The 22750-nt window shown below is 42.8% G+C and overlaps 1 protein-coding gene across 10 annotated transcripts in view; it reads left to right on the top strand.

The window, feature by feature from the left end:
• Positions 1 to 22750, top strand: part of ANKRD6 (ankyrin repeat domain 6) — a 95232-nt gene that overhangs the window by 59272 nt on the left and 13210 nt on the right. For 7 of the 10 annotated variants that reach the window (XM_064707301.1, XM_064707303.1, XM_064707297.1 and 4 more), the window contains 4 exons: positions 2330 to 2586; positions 10793 to 10891; positions 19034 to 19132; positions 19636 to 19734. In XM_064707301.1, the coding sequence (XP_064563371.1) occupies positions 2467 to 2586; positions 10793 to 10891; positions 19034 to 19132; positions 19636 to 19734 (417 nt within the window). In that variant the 5' untranslated portion in view covers positions 2330 to 2466. Of the gene's footprint in view, positions 1 to 2329; positions 2587 to 10792; positions 10892 to 13197; positions 13537 to 19033; positions 19133 to 19635; positions 19735 to 22750 lie in introns of those variants that run through there. The other 3 variants (XM_064707304.1, XM_064707296.1, XM_064707295.1) reach the window with 1 other exon arrangement.

Below are 22750 nucleotides of genomic sequence, written 5' to 3'. Positions count from 1 at the left end.
TGAGCATCTGTGGTTTCTGCAGACTTGCTCAGAAATATCAGTGTATCAGAAAAATGTCTCCATTGAGACTGAGATTTTTGTAGCGAATATGCAAATCTGTTAGTGACAATGATATCACTGCATTGTTTTGCTTTTGTTGTTGTTGGTTTTTTTTAATTTAAGAGGTAAGAAAACCAAGCAGGTTCTGACCAGAGATGTGTTAAGATGTCAGTGTACATGCCTCCAGCCAAAGTGTTGGCAGGCATCTTAGGGATAAGGCTGGGGACAAGCAAGTGATGGCACAGTTCACCTGGAAACTATCACTGCCCAGGCAGGGGCTGGCACAGACACGCCCCATCCTCTGCCTGAGGAGCTCCCTGTTGAGAGGTGTGCCCTGCACTGTGTTCTGGTCACGGAGGGGAGCTGTGGGTTGTGCTCCTGGGTTATGGAAGCTCCATTTGGGATGTGATGGGAGACTCAGGGATGTTGGGAGCAGGGGGCTGGGAGCATGGGTGGGAGGTGGGAGGTATGGAGGGAGGGTGGGTGTTCCACTTGCTTTGGAAGCAGAGTCACTGGAAATCAAATACTTGAGGAGGTAAGATTGAAACTGGTGTTGTTTGTTACCGTTCAGATTACTAAGTGTAGGCCATCTGTGTCACTTTTAAAATGGTTTGTACTATAATGTGTACAGCACTCTGCCAGAGGAGCAGGGTATGATGTGCTAGTGAAGGACAGGAGGGTTTTTTCTTCCATCTTCTCTGTTTTCCATTTTACCAGGGTACAAACTGTGTCCATTACACTGAGGGTGTAGGTGAAACAGTCCAGTGGCACAGGGTACAGCACCACCCCTCTGTTGTCCTATGTTATGCTGACTTTGAGGCCCAGAAACTCTTTGTCTGGTTTCTCTAAATAAATGTATAGCTATTTCCACCTTGCTCCAAACATGTTTGCATTTAGAAAGGAAGAGAAAGGTGAGGAAAAGCTAACTTGAATCTTTTAAACGGAAATGGCCTTGCCTAATGCTTATACTTCAAAATCAAGAATCAGCTACCTGGAGCTTTTACTGGCTTTGGCATAACTTTCTATTGACCTCAGAGAAAGCAGTAACTTTTCTGTGCTTTCTAGGGCCTTTTTCTAATATGCATGTCATATTCTCCTGCATATTCCTCACCTCGAAGGGTGTTATAAGAATTAAAGCTCATAAAGCATTCTAAGATTTGCTAATATAAATCACCTTAGGAGTGCAAATTGAATTATGTTGCCTTCTACTACTACAAATTAACCTACACTTTTAGTTATAGCTGTTCTGAGATGGATTTAAAGGATAACATAAGGGTGAAATACATTGTATTCCAGTATTGATCTCCAGGATCATCCAGGACCCTGTACCTATTACTCTTTGACTATGCAGAGTGTTTTGTACTGGTGGCTGTTAAGGGGCAGTGCAGTGATATTTCAAGAGGGGAGGGCAGATAATTTGTAAATACACTGGATATCTTGAAGATGTTTTTCCTGTGCTGAAACAATTACATGCTAAAGTGAGAAAAGCACAAATAAAGCTGAAATCTTCCCAAACTGGGCAGATTCTGGATCCCACAGCTCAAAGTGACCAGTGGAGACATTTTCTGTAATTATATCAGAAAACTCTTTTCAGCACTGATGGCTCATTGGATGGGTCAGTGAAGCTTGGGGAGACAAACATACTCACAGTTTGTATGATGAGTGCTAAATCTGAATTGTTTCTGGAATCAGTGGGGAATGATGTCAGCTTGATGGGGAGAAGATAATTTCTCAGTGACAGCAAAGATGAGTGTTTCCCAATAGCAGGCTGTGATCTTTCCCAGAGGTGTCCTTGGGATGGTTCAGGGGAGGCTGTGAAGCATTTTATACTCGTTAGGGAACAGTCAGCTGCCTTTAATTGCTGACTGCACTCAATCCTTCCAGGGCAGAGGTTTGTATATCTATATCAGCAGCCAGTAACTATGACCTGTTCTTGTTCCTTTGGCCAACAGGAGTTAACCCACCCTTGGCTAATTAAAGACCAGGAAACCTGGTGGGGGGAGAGAGGATGAAAAGGGACCACACAAATAGAAGTTAGGCTGAAAGAGAGTTAAGCTCTCAGAAAGTTTAAGGATTTTTGTCCCAACCAAGGGGAATGAGAGCACATTGAAAATGTGCCTCTGTCTGCATCCCTCCACCTTGCAACAGAAGTGCAATGTCTTCAGGAGGTTCTGAGGAGTTTTTGTGCTCCCCTCCCAAGCCAATGCCAAGATGAACGCTCAGGGAGGAGCTGCTGTAGTGCTCTGTTTCTGAAAGCTGCCTGACAGCAGTGTTGTTTTCTGATCCATAGGTCCAATGGATGGCATAGCAATAGCATCACTGTCCAGGGAGCTGGAATCCTTCCTCGCCTGCCTGCATGCTGCTTGAACTGATCCCAAGCCTTTGTTTTTGGACTGAAGAAACGTGAAAACCTTTCTCTCCTAATTCATGAGCCAGCAGGATGTGGTCGCCGTGCTTTCAGAACGCCTGCTTGTAGCCGCCTACAAAGGCCAAGTGGAGAATGTGGTGCAGCTTATCAACAGGGGTGCCAAGGTAGCAGTTACCAAGGTAACCAGAGAAAAACGCTTTGCAAAACCCTGGGAACTAATGTAACTCTTCTAGACCATTGTCTGTGAAAATGCCCTCCTAGCTTTACCAATCTGAATGTGACTGAAGTTAGCATTCAGATTTCCTTCAAGTTTGCACTTATAGCTCACACAGATTTGCAATATAGTGCACATCTTGTGTTTGTGCCCTTTGCAGTGGGTGCAGCTGTGATCAACACTGAGTCCTTGCAAACACAGTGACACAGACAGAGGGGAGCAACATTTTTCAAAGCGTGCATTGACTTTTGAACAGTATATGACCTGATGAATGGAACGATTCATCACTGTCAAGGGAAGGCGGGTCAGGGCACCCGTCTCCCTGGGTGAGGGGATGGGGAAAAGCCACCTCTTGTGGCAGGGTAAAGGGATGCAGAAACTGCTTCTTGCTGCTGAAGTCTCTTGATGCAGCAGCCTCACTTACACTCAGCCTCTTCAATGGTTTGTTTTGTGTAGTCCCTTAGTCAGTTCCAAACTTGGGGTTTGCAAATTGTGTTCCCTGTACCTTTGACAAAAGTCAGAGTCAAAGGATTTCTGCTTAGATATAAGTGAATTCAAACTGATATTCACCTGTTCCTAATTCTCAACATGTTATATATAATACTCTTAGAAAAGATGAGATGTAATTGCCTGTTGCAGAGAAGGTTTGATCAGCAAAAAACCTTAAAATAGCTAGGTAAGTAAAATCTTTTAACCTGTAACATAAAATTTGGGGCATACTGTTTTGATGAACTGTTGTTTGCCATCCTACCTACTTATATTTGTGTTTCCATATTGGTTTTGAACATTACATATGTATGGAAGCTACTATTTACAGATAGAAAGCACATTTGATAAAAAGAGGAAAAGACAGAATGCTTATCTGTCAGTGACAGTTGTTTTCAGTCCCCTCACAGTGTTTGAGTTGTAGATAATGCTTATTTTGAAAGTTGGAGTGATCCAAGGACAACCTGTGCTTTTAAGTTTTGTTTGCCAAAATAAAACTTGCCGGTGGATATAAAGCCCAGATGTTTTAAGCATGAATACTCCCATGTAGGCAGCTGTTTGCTTCTGTTCTCCAAGCAGCTCTGTAGCTGAAAAACTATTAAAGGTAGTCAGCAATAGACTGGGAAATACTGACTTACACATACCTGAATGGTAGCTCAGGGTTTTGTGGCTGTGTTTTCTTTTGTTTGTTTGTTTTGGGTTTTTTTTTTTAAGATGATGAGCTTTGAGGCTGCTCAGGGACCTCTGCTAATTAGAATAAGAAACAAATAGTGTAGATTTGACTTTGAAACACAAAATCAGGTTAATTTGATATAATGCAGATTTCCTAGATTTGACAAGGTTTTCTTTCCTATATGACATAGGTGGCTCCCTTGCTTTGTTGTTCTGCCCTGTGTGGAAAATTAAAACAAAGCTCATTTGGCAGCAAAATTGTGGCCAGGTGCAAAGATCTGGTGTTTCTGTGGAGACATGTGCTTGCCAACCATGCTGGAGAGCTGTGAGCTCTGATGCTGTGCCTGTAGCTCACCAGCTACTGCAGCACTGCTGCAATTCTTTCCTAGAAGTTGTGGGTCATCCCTGTGGAGCCAGAGAGGGAAGATGACAAAAGCTGTCCCTGTTGTCCTTGTGATGCATCCCAGCACACCAACAGACAGGACAGGTGAGCTGCTTGGGTGGCCTGGTGAGAAGCCCTGCTCAGAAGAGATGAAGGCAGATCTGCAGGAGTGTGGAGGGGTGCACACAGAGCAGCAGCCAGGGCTGTGTCAATGGGGCCTTTTGGAGGCTCACAGACTCTGACTGCTCCCACACCATCAGCCACAGAGAGCTGAGCTCAGTGCCAACCAAGAGGCCTGAGACCAACCTGGTGCCCTCACCAGAGCCCATCCATCCAGGCTCTGATGTCCTGTCCAGATGTGCACAGCTGGAGTTTGCATCTGGCTCCCACCCAGCCTGCCAGGTGCACAGGGAGAGCATGTGCAGATTTGCCTATGAAACATTCCCTGGAATAGCTTGGTTTGCTAATCTGATGACACACACAAAGGCTGGAAGGAGAAAGATCTGTTTAAAGTTAAGGTTGTCACAAGAGTGAGGATGTATAAATTAGACTCAAATATATTGAAACTGGAAATCTGGAGGGGCTTTTTAGCAACAGGTTCTTGTGCAGTTTTCTTACAAGCAGAACAATTAGTAGAATTGTTAGAATAGCAGAACAAGCACAAAATAAGAACAACTTTCAGGATAGAGGTTCTTAATTCTAGAATGGAAATTAGATGGCAGAATTTTTGTAGTGCAGATAAATTGAAACCCAGAACCCAGAACCCTCTTCTCCCCCAAGATAAAACTCATTGCACAATGAAGCATAAAAATAAATTTATCCATGTGCCTGCCTTAGATCTGGTTTACCTGTATGTCTTCTGCTTTCATTAGTAGTTTACAGTTTGTTCTGCCTAATTACAAATTACAGGGGTTTGCTTCCAAAAAAGAAAAAAAATGGATTTGGTCATTGTCAGCCAAACTTCCTGCTGAATTCTCTGGGTTTTATTGGAGGAAGATACATGGAGACAAAGCTTTTTGGAGGGAAAAAGTTCCCCCATCACAGCAGGCTTTAAATGTATTTCTGATCCACATCTGTAAGCACAGACCAATTGTTGTGAATCACACCACAGAGGCACAGATTAAAGTGTTCAGGATCTAGAGATAAATTCCAGAGTTCTTTATTCAAAAAGAATTAATCAAGCATATCTTAAGAAAATTGAAGGATATTTTCTGTAACAAACCATGTAGTAGTAAATCCCTTATAGCTGACTTGTCCAGTTCTGGTTTTGTTCTGTATGTAAGGTCATATGATGTGGTTAATTGTTGCTTCAGTAAGCAACAATTCATCTGCAAAATAGTTTTTCATTTTTGTCACTTCTGGGTAGATGATTTCAGAAGAAAAGAGGAAGAATAGGAGAGAAACAAAATCCAGTGGAGAATGCACACACACATGTCCAGGTGCTGACTTCAGCATTATGGTGAGGATGCACTTATTTCATTTTTACAGCATTACCAGCAAGGCATCTCTGCAGGTGGAATCAGTATGGAAATGTGCACCTCCTCTGACTCCAGTGAGGGAGACTCAGGCTCATTCCAGATTTGGGGCCTTTTAAAATACGCAAAGACACAGGTGACGGCAGTCTGCCATCAGGCAGCCCACAGTGGGAGGGGGCTGGTGGCACTGCGTGGCACAGGCACTGGGCACTCGTGGTGCTGCTGGACCTCTGCCTCCAGCCATGCGGGGCTGAGGCCCAGGGCAGGTGCTCAGCAGAGGCCTTGTGGCTCTGCCTTTCCCAAAGGGCACCTGCTTGCCCAGGGTGCTCTGTCGCTGCTCTGCCTGATGTGACAGAGATAGTTTCCATTTTTACACCTTTTTGTCTTCAAAGGTGTGAAGAAGAAAGCAAGAAAGTTGGTCCCTTCTTTCAGTCTTTTTTTAGAGCTCTCTTTTAGTGAAATTACTGACAGCTGCATCTTTGGCACAACAGCCCTGGGACTTCAGCTGAGCTGATGTGCCTTGTTGTCCTCCCAGGATGCTGTTGTCCTTTTTCTGAGGGTATTGGGTTGGCATGGCCAGGTTTTGGTAGCAGGAAGGGCTACGGGTGTGGTTTCTGTGAGAAGCTGCCAAAAGCTTCCCCAGGTCTGGTAGAGCCCCTGGCAGGTGGCTCCAGGATGGATGTGCTGCTGGTCAAGGCCTGGCCAGTCAGCAATTGTGGTAACTCCTCTGGGATAACGTATTTAAGAAGGAAGAAAAAAATGTTACAGAGAAGATGTAATCATAGCCAGGGAGCAGCAGTGAGAACATGTGAGAGGAACAATGCAGACTCCAAGGTCAGTGGTGGAGGGGGAGGAGGATGCTTCAGATGGTGGAGCTGAGTTTCCCTGCAGCCCATGGAGGCAGACCCATCCCAGAGTAGGTGGATGCCTGAAAGATTCCAGTAAATTCCATGAGAAACTTATGCTGGAGCAGGCTCCTGCATTGATCATAGCTATAAAATTGAATTCTGCAGAGAGCGGATGATTATTCAGAAAAAAAAAATGGAAAAGGTAGTGCTTCTGTTTTGATTCAGTAATTGTTTGATTTAACTTCTGAAATTGTCATGTTATGAACACAACATATGGCAACACTTCTGTAATGCTGGGCTACTTTAAGTCAGCTTCAGAGCATGTTGAGTTCTTTAAAGCATTCTCTCTTTTTCTTCTTTTTTAAGCTAAGACAGAAGCAAAAAAATAAATGTTTTGGTGCTTTCACATTTTTGCACTCCTTCAGTTTGAAAAGCTATTTGTGTCTGTTTTAAACAATAAATAAAGATAAATTAAAAGGAACTAACAAACACTTAGGAACTTGCTGAATGCCTGTTGAGGTCAATGAGAAGCTTTCTGCTGCCTTGAGTGAGCAGGTTATTCATGGAGAACAGTCCAACAAATTATCAGTGTGAACAATGCGACAGGACTTGGATTTTGCTTTCAGGCTTTTCCAATAAAATGTGGACAGGCATGTTTTTCATGAGTGCAGAATGGATGAATAAATAACAGTCCTTGTGCACCACAAGAGTAGGGTGAGATGGAGAACTGGATGTACCTCCAGAAAAGCACCTACACATAGCTAAACACAAGGAAGGATCATGGAGCTTACAGTGCGAAGGCCCCCTGTATGGGTTTGCTTGTGGAGTGCATGCACATTGGCAGCAATGCTGGGAGGATTCTGCCTTTAAGTGCTGTGTATTGACAGCTGCCTGTCTATATCTGGAAGCTGGAGAGCAGATTTAATGCAAACAGAACCCTACCCTTGCATTTTATGCTGAATTTCCCGTGGCTGTTTGCAGTGCTTGGCTGTGACCCATGCACCCCACAGCTACAGCAGCGTGTCACAGTGCCCGGGAGCTGCAGCCTCAGCCCCAGTGGGTCCCATTTATTTTGTCAATAAGTCCGTGACACAGGGCCATTTGTATGATTTGTTGCCTGATGGAGCAATTGTTTACATTTGAATAGAAGTCCAAATTGCTGCTTTTTTTTAACATATGAATGACTGGTTTATTGGTTCATTAATCCCAAGTTGCAGCAGTGTCTCATTTGTATTTGTAATAACCCCCAAAACATTACAGTTTATATTTGGCACAGCTCACAAGCTTCTAAGTCAGTAATCTGCATGTAGAAAGTCCCTGGGTTTGGTGTTATGTCCTTGAAGTGAGCATCTAGGAGACACTCTCGTTTGTATGTTTGCTTTCCCTTATATATATTCAGATAAACTCCCTCTTTGCTGCTGCCTTCAGTGCAAAATGTCTTTATGGAGGAGACACACCGAGGGAGTTTTGTCTGTCTGCCTTCATCTCTCTGCCCCCTATGTATTTTGGGTAGGATAAATTGCTGTGAGAGAAAAACTTGGTGGGCTGGTGGTTTGACTTAAAGATGTGAAGGCAAGAGCAGCCCTGACTTGCTGCTGTGGCATGGACTTGTTCAGTGTTTGTCTCCAAGGATTGCTCTGCTCCGAATTTGTCATCACAGCACAAGTGGCACCCAAATTGCCTTGTATCTTCCTCACATTTTGTTCTGGATTGGTGTGTGCATGTGTATGTACATCCATACCTGTGTCTATGTGTATTTGTGGGGGGGATTTGATGTTTTTCCAAGTGTTTGCATTGCCCACACTGGAACAGTGTTCAGCTGTACCACCCATCTCTGCTCTCAGTTTGGTGTTGCTGGGAAGAATATCTGGCACAGCTGGTTCTTGCAGGGTTGTGATTAATCTTGAGATGATCAGTGCTCTTCCAAAAGCCTGAGCCTCTAATCAGTGTATTATGCTGGAATTGATCTTCCTTCCCAGTCTCCTTTCCTGGTTAGTGTCACAGTTTTTGTTCACAGTGTGCCTGTAAAGCAGCAAGGACTGCATGTGTGCAGAAACTATGGTTACTGAAGGCCTTTCTATAAGGTTTTCCAGTAGGTGAGATGCCTCTCAACTTATAGATAGATTCTAGATAGAGAATCTAAATAAAAATGGATTTAAAATGATCCTGTAGTCTTCCAGCTCAACCATGCCAGCAGGCATCGTTCATGTGGCAATTGCCCAGGAAGGTGTGTTGGGGAGGAAAATATGTCCCTTGTATTCAAATAAACTCCTATTCTGCTTTCATAGCTTGTTTTTAACACAGTACTTTTAACTGCATGTCAGCATTTTTGTGGTGGTTAGAGCTGGTTATCTTATCAGAACGTTGCCCTGCTGGAATATGCATTCATGTTGTTAATGGTTTCCTTTTAAAGCACATGAGCTGGCTTCAAGGTGGGTTTGTTTGGGATTTTTCCTTCTCCATGCACAGATTGCTATAAATTGTTTTCATGGTGTATTAATAACCTTCCAGGAAGTGAGATAGATGCCTGGATTAGGTGATTTACTTATTGTCATTAAGGAATGTAGAAAGTCAGTTCCCGTAAATCTGAATGTGCTGATTCACAGCACATATTCATAATCCAAACATACTATTCATCGTTGGGAATGATTTGTCAATTTGGTATTTTACAAACATTTTATTTTATTCCTTTTTACCCCCTTTCTTTATATCTTTTTATCCCTCTATTGCCTGGGCATTTTATGCCTCCTGCTGTTGAGTTAGCTGGAACAACAACATACCCCTGGCTCTCCTCCAGGGTGATGGAGAAGGAAGTGTGGTCAGTGCAGCTCAGTGCCCTTCAGTAAAGGGACAGGATTTTGGGGACCTGTGGCCAGATAGAGCCAGAGGCACCCAGGCTGGATGGTGCCCAGGGGCAGTGGTGACAACAAAAACGAGCCCTTCCTGCACCTTTAGCAGGGCTAGAATGGAAGTCTGTCACGGGAATGAACTGCTGCTGCCAGCAGGGGACAAAATTCAGCTTTTGAGAGATCCATGTGCCATAGTGTGAGTGAGGATTTTGTCCTCAGATCTGCCCCTTTAAGTCAGTAAGATAGGACAATTGATCAACACTTAGTGTTTCTGAAGCACAGCACAACTAATCAGGAATGGCACAAACCATTGTGTTGATTCCAACAATGTTTTTCTCTGAAAAGGCCAAGTTAACAAGGCTTTACCAGGCATGTGGGTATGGGGTTTGCTGTATGAATATAATCTCTTCTTGAGCTTGGTTTATGACATACTTGAAGTAGTTTTCTTTGTGAAGAAGTTGCTTAAAACCTTGGAGAGCCAATGGATGCTTTCTGTGTACTTCAAGCCAATAGTCAGACAGCTCTTGAAGTGTTTGCCCCTTCTGTGGTTGATGTGTCAGGGCTGTTTATGCTCCTTTGTAGGATAAATCATTGGGTGGAAAAATAGACAACAGCACCAGTAGTGAAGATTTATAATAAATACAGGTGAAGAATCATGTGACTTTTAATGTGACCCTCACAAAATGCCTAGTGGAGAAACCAGCATTCTTTGGGAAGATACTTTGTGAATTTAGCAATTGCTGGAATCCTGTTTCCTTTACGGCCATTAAATAGTCTGCAGTGAACAGTTTTAGTGTTGGTGTTTCACTGATCTTCAGGTGTTTCACTCACTTTGAGATTTTACTGAGAGAGAGATAAAAATAAGTATTGTCTCAAAAAAAACTGGCAGATCTTTTGTGAATTGAAGGTGATTGTCATACACACAAAGTCACTTGGAGTGACTACCTGCCTTCCATTCCTTTTCAGGGGTGCATCTGTCATGTGCAACTGCCAGTGCATCTGTCAGTAATTCTTATCTCTGTTGCAAAGACAGTGCCCTTTACAATACAAGAATTAGCCAGTTATTGCAACTTGGCTGTACAGAGGGAAGGTGAAAGCAGTTGATGGTTCCATGCTCCAGAGGGACAGAAAGGAAAGGGTCATGAATTCTGCTTAGGCATAGACACAGAGCTGGGTCTGAATTTGTAAGGAAGGACCCTTGTGTGAATATAATATCCCTTTTGTAGAGTGTCAACATTTCAGTGTAAATTGAAATGTTGCAGAAGGTGGAGGAGAAGTTTTCAGCTTTCACAAAACCAAGGTAAAGCCTTTGTCATACTAATACATGTCAGTTGCTACAACTGCAGGTTTCAGACAGTGAGGTACAAAGAGAAGAATGATGAAAAGGAGATAAAACTATTCTAAACTACCATGCCAAAAGATTAATCTTAAGGTATTATTATTTTCTTCTCATTCATAGCATGGCCGGACCCCCCTGCATCTTGCTGCCTACAAGGGTCATCTCCACGTTGTCCAGGTTTTGTTGAAGGCAGGTTGTGATCTGGATATTCAGGATGATGTAAGTAGACACAACCTTCTAACCTTGGGGTGGAGGGGAAAAGGTGATTTACAAATAACAGTAGACACTCACTTCTTTGAAGTGGGATTAAATGGAAACAAAATCTGTCTCTATTTTCCAATTCGGAGACGTAACCTCTATTAGAGATGCAAAAGAGCGTGGGAAACAATGTAAAATGTGGTGGTTTTCAGTGAATAGCTCAGTGCTCCTGTTCAAGCTGCAGAGCTTTATAAGAGCTCTGCTTGTGCCAGGCTGTGTGAGAGTCATCATCTGCTGCTTCTGGTAAAAATGCTCTAGGAGTTCATTGTGGGAACCCACTGGAGGACATCAGGTAGGGGACACAACCAGTTTTTGGGTTTGCCTGGAGTGGGAGGTGCTTTTTGAGTGGACACATCCCTCAGCATCCAGAGCAGCTGCTCATGGCACCGTGCTCCATGTGGGAGTGCTCACATCTCTGAGGTGGTGTGTGCTGAGGCATCAGCACAACAGCCAGCTTTGAATTTAGCACATGGTAGTTTGTGTTCATTTGGTAAAACACGTAAGTTGCTGGAATTTCTTGGGTTTCTGTAAGTGTAGTTCTAATCTAGGACTGGGCTTTAAGGCACTTTGGAGTGACATGTAACATGGTTTTAGTTCCCTCACTGCTGAAAAAAGGTATATGCTGAAATGTGCAGTAGCAGTTGAATAACCATGATTTCTTAAAATTAATTGCTGACTTCTGATGGCATGCTGGAAGAAGTTGGTGGTAGGGTTGCTTTTTTCTCCCTGTAATACATAAGGTGGAGAGCCTTCAAAGGCCATAGAGGTCCAAAGGTGTTAGTAGAGCCACCTGTATGACTGGTAGAAGGACACAGGAAATGTCTAGGTGCCTTTTAAAAATGCCTTTGGGCATTTGTTTGCATCTAGAGAGTTAAAAGTCTGTAGCATCTGGAAAACTGGTTTCTTTTTCTGCTGCTGAGTAGCAGATTGCCTGGGAGATGTGAGCAGTCTGCCTGACGAACTTGGGACTGGGGTACTGATGTGGCCAGCTTTCTGCAGGGAAACTTGTTTTTCTAGGAAGAAAATTTGCTCCCTGTGTTCTTTATTCTTTCCCTGTGCCCATCTGTGAAATGGAGCAGATTTGCAAGTGCAATGGGACAATCAGTTTATTCAGATGTATCCTGGGTATGCTTTTTCACTTCTCCCAGCAGAAAGGGTTCATTAGGTATTTAAGACAAAATTGCAGACACTTTAAAAATACAGCCAGTTTTCCTGAGAAAAGAAAACTGTTGCTTTAAGAAAGCAAGAGCTTCCACTGATTTGCTCAAATTGAGTGTCTGTGGAAACTGTTTTTTGAATAAGTCTGGTTCATTTGTTTTAATCATCTAGGAATAAAGTCTGTGCTGTTTATATGTAAATGTGATAGCCATGTTAGAAAAACAGTAAATCAGTGTTTAGCATAATTTCAGTTCAGTGAAGAGTCCTGCACTTGTAGAATTACTCAGCTCATAGAAGACTTACTGTCTTATGAGCTTAGGGGCTTTGTTCCCAATTGGATACTACTTCTACATGTGGTGATTAATATGGGCAGAGTAGATGCATATTGGATTCATAGATACTATTTCTTTAAAATATATTTTGATGTGTACCTCTGTATTCAGGTGTAGTAGTAATTTGGTTGGGATTGAGGAGAGCCTCAGGAGTTTCTGAATTTCAAAGGATGTGTTTGGCTTTGTCTTGTCGAAGGAGGAAGTCTAAAACTCCAAATGAAGATTTTTGCTTGCAATAGGTATTAACTAAAATATTTCTGCTTTCCTTTTAAATAGGTCTTCAAAGAAGGTTCTCTGCTTATGGCTTCTCCTTGTATAACTAATTTTTACAATTTATGCCCCACAGAATGTTTGTAGTGTCTTTTAGTTGCAATCTCTTGATTATGCCTTCAGTCACTTTTACTGTCTGCTTATGTGGCAGTGAAGGCATCTTAGTCTCAAGTTTTGATTAACATCTGTATGTTTCCTTGCTGTTTTCCAGGAATGTGGATTTAGGTTCAGATATGAAAACACCTGTAAGAGTGGGGAGTATTGTATTCAATTGAAATGCGGATTATTTTTTTAATTTTGGTCTATGGCATTGTTGTGATAGCACAAAAAAATCCAAAATTATCACCTAAATTTTATTTTTCAAAGTAACAAGAGAAACATAAATGCTTCATTTTTGAGTTTTGATCAAATTCAAGAACAAGTTTTAATTTGCCAGATGATAAGCAGAAACTTAAAAACTGCTAATTGTTTCAGAGAGATTAAAATGCTCCCTTTCATGTTCTACAGATATATTCCCTAAACACAGTAAGAGCCTTAAGAATTAGTTGAAGAATGACCTCCAGTGGCCTGGAGTGGGATTATTATGAATTTCAGCCGGTGGAGTCCAGCTCTGTAGAATATGCCACTCCAGGAGCTGACTCCTTCCTTCTCCCTGCCAATACTGCCAGCTCCTACTGGGATCCCAGTGCCATCTCTGAGTGGTCAATGAGTGTCCACACAGCACACGCCTCAGGAATAGTACAGGAGAAAATTGTCCCGGTGAAGGAAATCAAGGATGAAAAAAATAAGAGAAACCAGAAGAGAAGGGCTAGGAAGGAACCTAGAAGATCAGAAAGAGAGAAGGAGGTTAGAGCTCTTGTGCATCCCCCCTGCGCTGCGCCTGCCCGGTCGCGGTGCATGCTGCAAGCCCCGGTGCAGGCCGAGCTCCCTCTGCGCTGCATGGCTGCATGGCTGCTTGGTGCTCTGTGCTCTGCATCCTCTCCTGCCCTGCCTGCACCCCTGAGAATAGCTGGGAAAGCAAGATCAGTTAAAACAAAGGGCAAAGGTCCCGAAACTTCCCTTCTGGAAGCTCCAGTTTAAGAAGCAGAAAATTAGTTTCAAATGGAACAATAGCCCAGGGTTCATAATAATTTCTAGCTGAATGGAAATGTGCAAAGTGGCTTATTCCTGTGGTCCCATTTCATTTAGGCTGTAATTTGTTTTGTTCATGATTATTTTTCATGCCTTGATCACTTCTGCTGGTCATGCATCATCATTTATTGTGCAAGAATGAAATTGTTCTTAACTGCGTATCACGACTGCCTCTCTGTAGCAAAAGAGGAGACCAGCACAGAGACACTGAGAAACCTGAGAGCATATTCAGTTCCCTTTGTGTACAGCTGCTTCAGGATATCCACATATGCTTGTAGGCTCCTGCGAGTATTTAACACTTGGTTGTATTTTAACTTTAGAATATTTTGATTCTTCTACTGTGAATGTAGTGACTTGATTTTATATTATATGACCTTACAAGTGCTGTTCAGCACTTTGTATCAGGGATTGAAGCCATGAGTTTTTTCTGGTTGTTTTGGTTGTTTATTTTTTGGTTGGCCAAAGTTGTGGATGCTCTATCCCTGGAAGTGTGCAAGGCCAGGCTGGATGGGGCAACCTGGTCTAGAGGAAGGTGTATCTGCTTATGGGAAGGGAGTTGGATATTTAGGGTCCCTTCCAACCCAAACCATTCTATGTTTCTGTGATTTTGGTGCAATTCTCCAGCAGCAAGATAGTCTGTTGATTTCTGCAAACATAGAAGTGAGGAGGCAAAGTGTCACATGGGAGAAGGGCTTTAAAGGAGATTGTACAACTGTTGGATGCTCTGGAGAACAGGAATGGGCAGGAAAAAATGTGGTTATAGTTCGGGTTTTTTTAAATCAGAGAAAGGAAAAATTAACATTTACTCAAACTAATGTAAACCAAATCTCACTCATTTGGGTCTGTAGAGTCTGTAAGAGAGACTCCAGTAATTCAGGAGAGCTGTCAGAAGTCTACCTGAGACTGTATTGGAAGTCACTTTGTTGTTTCGTTCCCTTGGGGTAAACTTCAGATGTAAATAGATACCTGCCCTATTTCCAAGTGCCTGGTCCCAGTGGTTACATCCACTGTTTTAGGATAGCACATGAGGAAGCTCAGGGAAATAGTTGCAAACATCAGGACACTGAGCAAATGCCAACAGCCATGCCAACAGAACAGTGCTAAAGAAAGGTAATGCCAGAGTCCATGAGGAAAAATCAAGATTTAGGTGTCTGCCTTTCTTCAGGACTCGCAGCCTGTAAGCCTCTCCTGAAAGCAGGTGTTTAAGCCCTCTGTAAAGAGCCTGGTTCCCCTCTCTTGAAATGTACCTGCTGCTGTGCAGGAGCCCTGTTGCAGGTAGAGCTCTCAGATGTGCAGTTCTGCATCCTCTGCATCAGTGCATGCAGATTTCTATCCCAGTCTCCAAGTGTCAGCCTCTTACTATCCCAATGAATACCAAGATTTTTTCCTAAAACTGGAGAACTTTCAACACTGCAGTGCTGCCAGGGCAAGACAAAGTGAGTGAGCACTGCTATCTCTGGGCTACTGTGGAAAAACCAGTGGCCACTTCCTTCTCTGGCTTTATTTTGGAGAGTGGTGTCTGTACCTGCAACATGCCTGGATCTGCTTCCATCAGGTGTGTGGCAAGAGCACTCACAGGGCCAGAGAGAGCAGGGGAGCTGCCTGCACTGGGGCTGTGCAGGGCCAGGGTGTGCTGTGCCACCCTGATGCAGTGCCCTGTACCTGCCTTGCAAGCTGACATGTCCAGGGCATGGACATCTTGGAGTGGAATTCCCTGAGTTTGGGCTGCCTTCAGGGCTAGGCAGAGTCTGAGGAAGGGGGTTTAAGATTCACCAGTGTAGACCTTAGTGCCTTACTTCTGACGAGCCTCACTTAAGGCTTTTTGGCTTTGGGCCCACATCTGCATTTGAGCAGACTGTTGTTTCTGTCAAGGTCATGTTTCTGTGACACGGCTCTGGAATTGTCTCTCTTCATTGCTACTGATCTGCAGTCTGTTCCTAAGGCATAAATCTCTTGGAAACAGAATCATAAATTGTGCCCAACATAATAGTCTGGACGGTTAATACGCATTTACCGATGTAATTGCTCTCTGAGCCTCTGGAACAGACCCCTAATGCTTTGCTAAAGACAGAATTGTAGTGAGTGCTTCCAGAGACATTTATTTCAGTAATTAATAAAAGGTACACAAGTCTGTGATTACACTGCCTGAAAATTCATGCTGTGAAAAAACCACAACTCATCCGTTTCCTTGGACTCTGTGAAAGGCAAGGCAGGGATTTGCTCCACTGCTGATGGGAAGGGAAGGCAGGTTAGAGTGCAGTGGTGCAGGCACTGTTATTTATAGGATGGCTGTGCTCTCCATGGCTGGGTTGCTCAGTGGCTGTCACACAGAAGCCATCACAACCTGGTGGTTCAGCTTCCACAGCACTTTAAGGTGACTGTTTGTGCTGAGGTGTAAGGGAACAGTGGACCAGGTGCTGCCCAGTCCTGCTGGCTGAGGGGTCTGGTGCTGGCAGGGACAGACCCTCACCAGGACAATGATGCGTGCTCTCTCTTCACTGGGAGGTGCCTCAGTTGGTGAAACAAGATTTGAGCTATCCTTTGACACTCCCTGTTACATGGATGAGGTGCTCATTTTGTCCAGTCAGGGTGTGGGTTGGACCTTACTCTTGGCTGGTCGTGTAGGGAAGGTGTCATAACCAAAGCTCATACCTTGGGCAGGAGGCACTTGAGCCTGCCATTTGCAGAACTTGTGTCCCTTCACCTACGTCTATTTTAGGGACCAGAATGTATTTTGGGACAAAGCTTAGGCATGGCTGGAGCTGTCCCAGTGCTGCTCTGCATCCCCAGTGTATGGCCCCAGTATACAGGTTGGAGTTACCAAGACCTGGTCTTGCAGCAGTGAGGTGTAAAGCCCACTTTCCAAACAGAGAAATGTTTGTATAAAATTTAAATGAATTAATTTAAATGAGATGCTGTTAGAAATAGCTGTCATATCAACAAAGCCCCAAAAGCTGAATATTCTTTGACCTCACTGCACTTACTGTGATGTGGGGACAGGAACAGCCTTGATTTAAACTGTCCCAGTAGGAAGATCCTTAATTACAAACCAAATCCTGTACAATCCATTTCTGCCCCCAATTTGCCTTCTCCACAGTAATTTTCCCAAATGGAAAGCAGCAGGAACCAATCATTTACTGTTCAGATTCCATCCACTGCAATGGCAGTTGCCATTTTGTTTTAGTCTGTTTTATAATATCTTCTGTGGATTTGCTGGTACATCAATACCACTTGGCAGGGGTGGGTTGGCAGATTACTTTCCACCTCATGATAGTCAGATAAAATGATTTTTGCACTGTCCCACATGACTCACTACTGCAGTAACAGTAGCTGTGCCATTATCAAAAATCAGATATAAAATTCTTCCTTAGTTTGCTGGTGAGCAAATTTCCATGTAGTCATAGTAACCAGTAACTATTTGACATTTGTTCTTGTGAGATGGTATAATTTGGACATTTTCCATAACATTTTGGTTGTCTTTGAATTTGGAACAAATACATAAGTTCAGAGCACTTGCCATGCTGTCAATTTTCCAATTCTTTTTGTTTCCACTTCCTGGAAGCTTTACTGCCTTTGCTGAAATCTGAAATATATTTCCAGTCACAAGAACAAAAGTAAAAATACCTAACCTCTAGAAACAACAACAAAAAATAGATAGGAGGCTTTTAAAAAGCACCTTCAACACTATTTTTTAAAATCAACTTCATTATTATAAGCCAATTTAATGATTTATTGGTAGGGATTACTGAAAGGTTGTGGTTGGCAATGCTCATTTTTTTATAGATTAATAACTATTTTGGTGTCTTTAGCACAAAAGAACCCCACCAAGACCAATTTTTAAGTCAGCTGCTAATTGCCTTTGAGAACAAATTGTTCAAATAAGCCAGTTATCTAAAGACTTGGACACTCTAGAATAAAAAATAAAGAAATTCCTCTGATTTCAGTATTTAATATAATATGCTATTATCTGATGAAGAATTTTACCAGAGAAATTTTGTGTCTATTTAGGACTTGATTTCCTGCAAGCTTTTTTAGGACACATGGCATATCTCTGCGCTGCGTGTGTTTGTGGTGACCATCACCTAGATAAGCAGAAATGGATTGGATTCCAAATCTGTTTATTAATCCCAAACAAGTCTGTGTGCAGCTTTGAAGCCTGTCTCTGTTCCTGGATTAAGGCTGTGCTTTGGCATTCCTGGTTCAAAGCAACTTCAAAGGAAAGCCAAGACCAGTTGTTGTGGCAGCAGTGGAGCTACCTCATTTTCCCACTGATCCCTGTTTTACATCCCTACACATCGCTTCACAAATCCTTCTCTTGCCTCTCTTTTATCAGGTTCTACCAACATGCACATAAAAACATAGATAATCCCTGATGGGCAGGGACAATGGTTTAAGTTTCCTGAGTCTTCAGTTTCTGGAAGGATTCTGGAAACTGACCTTGGGCTCTCTAGCTCAGCAAATGGGTTCAGCAGTTGTTAGAGAGGAGATAGATGGGCAGTCAGACCAGATGACCACATCAGGACAGTTTATTTTGGAAACCTTAAAGGAAATAAACTGATGTAGGAGACTTCCTTGCTGCTGTTACATGGCAAGTCAAAGAGAAAGGAAAGTCATTTGGACCTCAAGATGGCTCAGTTGCTCGAGTGGAACAAGTGGATGGTCCTGCAGTTGTGGCTCTCATGGTAAAGTTGCCTCCACTCTTAGCAGTAATTGGTAAATTCATCAGAGGTGCTGAAGAGACCAATCTCATCTCGTGCTCCTTATCCTAAGCAGGGCTGATGGAGCAATCAGAGCCAGAGCAGGAGAGCCTTATCCAGTTAGTGTAAGTCCTGGAGGATCATGATGATGAATTACGACAGCCTGTAATTCCCTTTAGTTCCCTACAGACACTGATGACTGTTAGACACGTAGAGCCAAATGTATCCAATTCACTGCCTTCTGACACTGCCATGTTTTTGGAATGCTTCAGCACTGTATATGGGATTGTGATGACTTGCAAACTTCTGTAAATGGTTTGTAGCTCTGATACTTGCAATAACTTTATTAATCTTGGAAACTTCTATGGTAGTTGTTTAGGGGACTGTTTTCAAAGCAGCTTGGATTTAATCAGTATGTGTGTCAAAGATGCAGCCCCTGTGTGTGTTGTCTGCATTTGCATTAAGTCAAAATGAGGTGGGAATTGTACCAATTACAAATGTGCTTCTTTTTGCAGGGTGACCAGACAGCACTGCACCGGGCTGCTGTTGTAGGGAACACTGATATAATAGCAACTCTCATTCAAGAGGGCTGTGCTTTGGACAGACAAGACAAGGTAACAAACAAAACAAAAGCCCTGTGGAATGGCAGCTTGGGCAGTCAGTAATGTTAAGGTCTCAGAGAGAAAGTTTATACTTCTTAGTAAGTGTCTGATGCTTCAGGAGTAATTGGAACAATTACATTGGAAAAAAAAACTGTACCATCTCTTTAATACAAATTACTGGTTTAGTTATGCTTCTATATTAGGCTGATAGTTTTTGGTCTAAGAGTCTGTTCTCAGCTCATTAAGGGATGAATTAAAGGAATGTACAGCCATATTACACCCTACGCAAAAGGCTGCACAGTTCCCATGATTATCCCAGAAACTTGAGAATCCCAGACTGTAAGTTTAATTTAGGAGTAAATAGAACTAATTTCAAGTTCCAGACAAATAGCAATGTTTTTACCCTCTTATAAGAATAAGATAGAAAATAAGCTAGTAGGAAATGAAAATACTTTTAAGAGAGTACGTTGGTTATACAGCCCCTAACATTCTGCTCTTGTGTGTGTGCTCCTCAGGATGGGAACACTGCTCTTCATGAGGCTTGTTGGCATGGATTCAGTCAGTCTGCCAAAGTGCTTGTTAAAGCAGGAGCCAACGTTCTTGCCAAGAACAAGGTGAGACCCATGCAGGAGGAGCTTTCAGTTCTGGTCTAAGGTGGCTGATTCTCAGAACTGGGGATTTCTGGCCATGCCATTTCTCAGCAGGTGGGGGGCCAGCTCTTAGTGGGACTTTTTTCTTCTTTTTCTTTTCATTTATCATGCCTGGATGGTTCATCCACAGGCATTAGGAAATTCATATTTTGACAGCTGACGCAGGAGAAACTCAATAACGCGTTGAATGATACATTAATTACAGCTGAGGAACAGTGCCATTCCTGTGGAAATCTCCATGGTGCTCTAATTTATACTGAGGAGATTCATTGTGATTGGTGTGATTTAAAATGGAAATAAATTGTTCTAATAAGAAAAAGGTACTGAAAATCTGGTTTTTTTCCAGAAATTAAACAGCCAAAGGAATGTAAGCCACAGGGGGAAACAAAAAAAAAAAGTGTCTTTTGTTACTAAGTTTTTCCTAATATATTAGCATAGTCTCTTTCCAGAATTTTGTAATGAACCTGGATTATCTTCCTTTTGATATTTATAATACCTTGAGAGCCATTTAGAGGAAAGAATAACAAAGTAAAGGGTTTTAGTTCCACTCTAATTGTTATAACTGAGGGGCACTTCAATTCAGTAATTCAGAAGTTAATGGAATAGTCCAGGAAATGGTGGTAGCAGCCCATGGTGTGAGCAGAGTCAGGGCTTGGACAGCTGTGCTGCTGGGTTGGTGAGATCACAGTGCCCTGCATGACAGGGAGAGGGCTTTGGGAGTGCTTTAGGGGATCTCTGAGCATTTTTGGTACATGTGTCTCTAAAACAACAACTGAAACAGGGCTGGGAAAGAAAGGAGACAGCTGGTCAAAGCCTAAGGTTTAGAGTAAAAAGGCATGATGCTTGGGCACAGTGTTTCTGTATGTGCATGAGTGTATAGGCACTATAGAAGCATATATTTGCACAGTTGGGGTGACTGTGGTCTGCAATTCCATCGTCTTCATCGATATTGTTTTATGTGTATTCCTTCTTTTGTATTACTTCAACTACCAATTTTTATTTACTGTAATTACTTTTGCTGTAATGTCCACCTAGATTTGTATCAAGGATATTTTAGAAAACTTCTCTCATGCTTGACTGTAAGCTTGTGAACCATTTTGCTGCTGTCCCTGGATACGCCTGTCTGTGTATACCCATACACTTCTGTACAAAGGTGTGGGCTTGAGATGCAAGTCTGATTATCCTGCATGCTTGGGTGCCTCAGAGAATTAGAAGATTTAACTTACAATCCAGTTTATGTCAGCTGGAGGCAGCCTCTCTGGGAAAGTATGTGCACAAAACAGCTCAGCAGGGTTGATGGCTGAAATATGACTGGCAAACTTAAATACTGCCTGAGCAGCTCCTGTGCTAGTCTTTGATGTCTTGCCCTTTGCATTTTACTCTTTGGGTGGTTTTTAATGGACAAGATATATTGTCTGGAGCTGCTGAAAAATGTGGGAATCATGCATGCTTGCACCTGCTTTTACCTTTGTTTTCAGGAAAAATTAAGAGCTTAAGTCCACTTAATCCCAAAATGGTTTCTGTTCTGTCAGCTTTTTGTGTTACTGATGACAAGGCATTATCATTCTGTCAGCTTTTCTGGCAGCCAGGGTTGAGTGCCATGGGCAGGAGCATCCCACAGGCTGTTCACTTACACCTGGGTATTGTGTGGTTTTGGATGGATGGGACAGATATGGGCTGCTAGATTTGCCAAACCTGTGAAGCACCAGAAGATGGGAAGAATTTGACACTGTGTTTTGGGTAGCTGTATTTCTCCTGCACCGTAGTCACCCTGGAGAAGCAGTTTATTTTCATTTACGTTGGCTTAATAAAACCTTTTCTGCTTTGACAGATCATCCAGTGAGATCAGTCGTAGATCCTTATTTTTAGATTCTTCATCAGTCTGTACATTTCAGTGAAGATTCCCAGACTGGTACAGCTTGGAGCTTCTCTCCCTCTCAGAAGTTGGTGAGAGATTTGTCACCCCACGGGAGATGAGGCAGATGAGCCACTCTGAGCTCTGACCTTGGCAATGCCATTCTCCCAGAACTGAAGTCCTCACCTGCTGCACAGGATCTCTGCCTTCCCACCAGGGCCAACCTGCCAAACACCAAATGATAAAGGCATTGCAGAGGCTTTTCAGAGATAAACCTGTGAGGGGAAAAATTGACACTTAAACACAATTTAGCTGAGAAGAGAAATGTTCGTGTCTGCCACAGCTTAGAGGCTGACACACATATTCAGGTCTATAATATGGAAGTGAAGACCTAAGACCACATCTAAGAGTTGGCTTTTGTAATTCAAACCCTGCAGCTTTGATCTGTGTCTTGAAAGTAAGGCGGGCAAATCAAAGGACAAAATCGAGGTGAACAGACAGCGTAGTAAGCCTGGTAAACCTTTTTACGTGAGCTGATTTAATTTCTAGCTCCCAAGAGCCAAAAACCCTGAATGTTTTCAGACCAACAAAAACCAAATGATGCCAGAAAAACTTGTCAGACCAATAAAATAATTCACTGTGTTCGAAAGATAATACAGAAGCCAGCACTTCTTTGATTTCTGTCCACTTCTGCACATTTTCTTCTTTGAGGAACCATAGCATGTGATTCTCTGCAGCTTGGGTGGCTTTTTGCCCTCGCTTCCCATCTTGGCTGGAGACTGGTGTGCCTTCTGAACAAAGCTTCTTGGTAGCCTAAAATCTGTATCCTGCCCAGTGAGAGCACCTGCAGACCCAGCCAGAGTTCAAGCTGGTTTGCATTACAATTGTAAGGAGACAGGAGTTGTGACAGGAGTCTGCTCAATACCCTGCAACATTTGTGGCTGGGATCAAAGATCCCATACCATGGCAATTTGGTTTTTTGTGTCTGTGCATGGGGGAAACCCAAACCACAAGAATTACAGTTCTTTAAATTAAGTATTGAATACTGCTGTTTGAGACTAATAAACGAGACAGTTTCTAGAGTTCTTTCTTCTTGTAAACAGATTTGACCAATGCAGATATCAT

Source organism: Zonotrichia leucophrys, chromosome 3 (assembly GCF_028769735.1).
Source record: "Zonotrichia leucophrys gambelii isolate GWCS_2022_RI chromosome 3, RI_Zleu_2.0, whole genome shotgun sequence".
Lineage (NCBI taxonomy): Eukaryota > Metazoa > Chordata > Aves > Passeriformes > Passerellidae > Zonotrichia > Zonotrichia leucophrys.
Note: the sequence above shows the minus strand (reverse complement) of the source record. Positions and strands in the feature narration are given on the sequence as shown.